General features: G+C 39.7%; 1 protein-coding gene across 1 annotated transcript in view; it reads right to left on the reverse strand.

Annotated features, from left to right (window-relative positions):
* Positions 1-678: 678 nt before the first annotated feature.
* Positions 679-5,690, reverse strand: part of LOC104954018 (aryl hydrocarbon receptor nuclear translocator-like protein 1) — a gene marked incomplete at its 3' end in the record, with an annotated part of 8,787 nt that continues 3,775 nt past the window's right edge. Inside the window, exons 3-8 of the mRNA XM_010781066.1 lie at positions 4,365-4,512; positions 3,949-3,969; positions 3,689-3,721; positions 2,562-2,591; positions 1,926-2,083; positions 679-758 (exon numbers count right to left, since the gene is read on the reverse strand). Coding sequence (XP_010779368.1) covers positions 679-758; positions 1,926-2,083; positions 2,562-2,591; positions 3,689-3,721; positions 3,949-3,969; positions 4,365-4,512 — 470 coding nt within the window. The remainder of the gene's footprint in view (positions 759-1,925; positions 2,084-2,561; positions 2,592-3,688; positions 3,722-3,948; positions 3,970-4,364; positions 4,513-5,690) is intronic.

A 5,690-nucleotide genomic window follows, 5' to 3' on the forward strand; every position in this document is an offset into this window, starting at 1 on the left:
CTGTGGAGCATCTCCTCTTTGGCCTTTTCCGTGGGCTTTGGCTCCCTCTTTTGGCTCCTTTCGGTTAGTTCATCCATGGCTCTTTCAAATTAAACTTAAAGGGGACCTATCATGCAAAATGCACTCTTGTACATCTTTTATACAGGAATATGTGTCCCTGGTGTGTCAGGGAACTCACCAAGTGTCAGAAAATACAACAATGGAAAGACCTTTGCTCTGTGCTTCCTTCTCCAATGCCGTCAATTTCACATGGCTGGTTCAAATAAATGATATAATAGCACTAACAACAAAGGATTATAATAATAAAATATATCAAACTATACATTTTAACATATGGCTCCTACACAAAGGTTTAAATGATTTTACAAAATGAATCCCAGAAGACCACAGATTATATACATTTGAATATAACCCAAAGCCTAATGAAAATGGAAAACTGTAGTATACAAGCAAACATGTTATTTTTCTCGGACAAACATAAAATAAACCTTTATCCTGATTTGAAACAGTTAGGAACAGGTCAAATCAGACCCGAGCAGAACATTATTATTTATGATATTAACATAATAAATATGTTGATGTTTTGAATACCATAATACATAAACAAAACAATGAATTGCAGTTAATGATGAAAATGAATAATTGAGAGGGTTTGACGGACTGGATCCTTTTACTCACCCTTAATATCAGGTGCTTCAACTCATCATCTGACAGGAAGGAGGGCTTGTAGTTGGCCTCTGTGTACGGGTTGGCTACTCCTGCATAGCAGGAAACACACAGGTCACACCTTTATTCATTATTTTACACACTTTTCCCATTTTCTTGGAACAAGTTCTCCTTCCAGTCCTTAATTTTCTTAAATGCTCAAAGACGCCCTTTCCAGTGACAAAGTGTCATTCAAAAGAAGCACAGAGTTGTATTATTATATATTGCCTCCTAACAAGCCTGTCCTGCTCAATTAATGATACAAAAAATGTTTTATATATATATAAGTAACATTGTGTAGTACAATTACAAATGTTTGGTACATTATAGAGTTATGTGCATTCAAACATTTTTCTTACTTTACAATTTATGTATTTACAATCTGTTATTGTTACTGGCTCCTTCAATACATTCACTTACATTTTTTCAGGATTCTTTTTTTATTTCCATGGTGAGCACATTTGTTTAATATTTTGTTCATAAAGTGTGCTTTCCTTTATCTAAGATGAAACGGATATAGACGTGTGCCTTGTATTTGCGCTGTGTTTCTGCTGCTATAATGCCTCCCTTTCAAACTCATGCACTTCTGATCACTCTACTGTGAAATGTTCCCCTTTATTCCCCTTCATTACACTCAGCTGTGCCACAGAGCCTCACATATCAATGACTTGTACTTCTTACTGACACTTGCTGTGCCTCCTGTGAGAGGTAACTGTATGGACTGTTTTCAGGCAGAATGTCTGTGCAGATGTTTTAGCTTGCACAAACCTGTTCTTTTTTTCAGCAGATTAAAGATAGGTTAAGCTACAAAAAATGTTGTTACAGCAGCATGTTATAACAAAGGCATTGCACATCATTTGAAAAAAAACAAAACAGAATAGAAACATCTCAAAATAGAAAATAAAACAGAACTATAAAAAGCCAAATATATACAAGTTGACTGTAAAAGATAAACATCTGTCTGACAAATAAACACCATTAAGGGCCAAACTACACCTAACAAAATGTTAAAGTAGGATATGATGTACTTTATAGTAAGTGTGCATGGAATAGTATATCAACTAAATATTAATGTAAAATGTACAGTGTGAAGAAGGTCCAGTTAGAAGTTGTATGTCCAGTACAGAGAAGAGAAACAATGGAGCAGTGAGCTCTCTGCCAGCAGAGGTGGTCTGCTGTACAGACTTGTGTCGATAGAGTGTGTTTCAGGATCTGCTAACCTCTGAGGGTCTTCATGTGCTGGACGGCCATGCGCAGCACCGTCAGCTTGTCCAGTTTGCGGGACATGGCGTTGCAGGTGGGCACCAGAGAGGCCAGCTCGTCAATGAAGCTGTTCATTTTGTCCCTGCGCCGCTTCTCGATCTGACTGTGAGCCTCTCTGTGGGGAGAAGCAGAGAGGGTTACAACACACATTTCATCTGACTGCCATGAATGCAAAGAAAATACACTTTGGTTGATTTCACCTTCACTATGTGAGACAGGATCCTTAAAGTGCACAGCTCCCTGTCTAATCTAACATGATATATGAAATGCAGCTCAGAACGGACCGTCCTCTACAGATGAAATGTCTCTGTTGAGTGTGTCTTCCAGGACTGAACACATCTCTCTGGTCTGTCAAATGGTTCTGTAGCTGCTAATAAAAGGGACTTCTCTCCACAGAGGGGGCTTGTCATTAGCCGCTCGGTATGCTCTTACACCCCCTCAGCCCCACATTATGCTCAGATCTATACATTTCAATGTATAACATTTCTTATTATCACCGTGCACAAAGCTCCCTCTGTTCCAATCGTACAGAGGGACATTTAATTCATGTAAGAAAGATTAGAAGGCAGGGGGAGTGAGGGGGGGGTTTGTACCTGGCATTCTTAATCCGGCCCTGTTGGTCACTGCAAAGACAGACAGAGAATATTTAGGGAGAACATTTGAGAAAAATGAAGGTCAAAGCTTGAGATTGAAATGAATGAGGGAGGAGGTATTTGAAATACACAGGAATGATGAACAGAGGGGATGAGAATTCAATATTGTATTCTTATGATTGCTCTGCTTCCAGGGTTGCAATCACGAAAACACATTTTCCTTTAGCTTGAGTAATATCTAGTGGTTTGCCAAGGCTTCTGCTAACAAACCATTCCAATGATGTGAGTTGAACGTCACTGGGCCTCAAGAACAAGTTTAATTACACGCGTGTCCCAAGTCTCACTGAGCAAATCCTCCCACATAAAAATGTTAACTTGATGAGGGATGGTTGTACTTGCCTAGAGGTTACTGTCGCTGGACAGACTGTAACTGTTTAGCTTGATAAGGGCAGATTGAATTTCAAGGCAAATTCGAGCTGCTTTAGTTTCAAATTCAGGACCTTTAAATTGTGTGAGTGTCTGAGATTAGATCCTTGGAAAGAAAGGCCCACTCTGTTACAGTGCAGAGCGCTAAGTCCTTGGACTTAGAAATCAGAAGACCTAAACTGTTTAGCAGGGACAGGATATGGAACTACAGATGTCAACATTGGGTCATTCTCATAAATCAAGACATAGTTGAATATGTAGTTATTGATTTCAGTCTTTAAATAGACAAATGAAAGCAGGTCCAATGAAAGCTGCTGACAGTGAGCTCTTCAGTCATTTTGACCAAGTTTCTTAAAAGGGAACATTATATTCTGTATTCTCTCCTGTAAAACAATTACTTTAAAAAAAAGTGTCATTCTTTCAATGCTGTGAGCACCCTTAACCAAAACTATCATTGTATCGGTGTGCCATCAGACATCTTAAGAGTCAGTCAAAAAATCAAAGCAAAATCACCCGCTTGCATACATATCACTGGAGGTAGGTATATTTGTTTGGATGTGATTTGGGTGAACCAACCCTTAAAGTTGGGGTTAACTGATTCAAAGCAGAAACTAGATCATTTCAGCAGCAGACGAAGTAAATACAGCAATACTGATGATTAAAGTTCCCTCTTCATCATCACAGTCATGGTGGCTGCTTACCCTCCCAGTTTATCTTTGTCTGGGTCCATGTCACTGAAGAAGAAAGACAGGAGATTACATTTCAATAAGAACATCACAGACCTTTAGAAGAACCACAGAACTTCAGTTTCATGCATACAGGCTAGCTGGGATTAGCACGTTTGTTCTTCAGTTGATTAAAAATGTCATATTGCAAAATCAACAGTGGGTCCTATATATTTCAGATCTTGATAAATGAAACTGTGCTACTATTATTCAAATGGAGTCATGTTTGAACTTACTCAAATGAGAAGCCATCAATTCTGAAAGGAAAAACACATGTATGAATCAGTGTGCATCTTCGAGGTATTGTGATCTTTTTACAATGTGTAAACAAAGAACTGATTGACATTGTTTAATAGTACACATCATTTTATTTATTTATATTTATTGACTTTTCCTTCTCTCCTCCCTGCCTTTTTTCATTTTTGCCATTCATGTTTTTTTTTGTTTTTATACTTACTTTACGTTTTTGATATTTGTAATAATAATAATGTGTGCCTACTTTCTTATTCCTTTAATATGTTTTCAATATGCAAGTCTTTTCCCTTCACTTCATCTGCACTACACCTCTGCTGTTGTGATTATGTAAATGTCCCTGATTCATCATCTTTTCTTATTTCCTCTGTGCTTCCTTCTCTCCTCCTGGGGGACTCACTGGTAATCCGTGGTGCTGCCCTTCCTCTTGCGGGTGTAGTCCATGCCGGGCGTGCTGATGGAGCTGGTGATGATGTCGGTGGAGCCGGGCGACATGAAATCAGTCATTGTAGACGAGATGTCCATCCTTTGGTCTGCCATCAGGTCATCTGCAGAGAGAACACAAAAATTTGGATTATTCAGCCTGACCTCTCTTACTCTATGGAGTTCATTAGAAATGTTTGGGGTACCTGGGTTTTGTAATAACTGATCATTGTAATCTTATGTTTCCGGGGAAAACATTTCGATGGAATGAAAGACAGAGTTATGTGTGATATTGTTTGCAAAATATGCTCTTTAAATGTGGTTTAAATGGCCCCGAAACATTCATTGTAGGGGTCGACCGATTATCGAGGCCGATATTCCGCATTTTACAGATTATCGGCCTTTTTTTAAAAATCAAATTGCCGATAAAACTTTGGCTCTGATGCGGCCGTTTCTCAGGCAGCAGTCACCACTGTCTGTTCACGAGCAATGTCCCGCCCACAGCGCTATCTGATAGGCTATTACTGAAGTGTCAATCAACACTGAAGATTTTCCAGGCTGCAGCCAGCCAGAGAGGGCGGGACCTTCTCAGAATACAGGCAGGTGCGAAGAACACAGACAGAGGCAAGCAGCAGCAGCAGCAGTGGCGGTTCTACAGGGTGGCACGGGGTGGCAGCTGCCACCTCAGAAAAATGCCTTGCCACCCCAGCTGCCACCCCAGTTGGCAGCTTTGTTTTGAAAGAAAAGTTGTGGCTCATCGGGCATTTATGAGAGAAAATCTCTAATGTCCGAGTGCAAGTGAATGCAGCACAAGACGCGCCTTGTAACCCCTCCCCCGGCCCTGGCGCGAGCCTGGAAATATGATTGGCGGCGATTTCCTTTGAACGGGGGGACAGCGCAAAACGAGAAGCATTTCGGATCCAAGTAGACGGAAGGAATGAGGTATTTGCGGTCTGGAACGACAGAGAAGAAACTGTCAAGTTTGGCTATAACGCAAGGCAAGGCAAGTTTATTTATATAGCACTTTTCTGTACGCAACAATTCAAAGTGCTTTACAAAACAAATTAAAATACTTTTTAGGAATACATACAGTAAAAACACATATATAAGGGCATTTTACAACAGGCATTACAAAGCAAATATAATAAAATAATTAAAATAAACACCACAGGCATACAATACATGTTTAAAAGGCATACTGTAGTGCGAATATGAGCAGCTCAATTAAAAGCAGCGGCAAAGAGATATGTTTTTAGTCTCGATTTAAAAATAGTAAGCGTTTCTGCGGACGTGCATGATTTGG

The sequence above is a fragment of the Notothenia coriiceps genome, unplaced genomic scaffold (assembly GCF_000735185.1).
Source record: "Notothenia coriiceps isolate Sejong01 unplaced genomic scaffold, NC01 NC01_scaffold00022566, whole genome shotgun sequence".
Classification (NCBI taxonomy): Eukaryota; Metazoa; Chordata; class Actinopteri; order Perciformes; family Nototheniidae; genus Notothenia; species Notothenia coriiceps.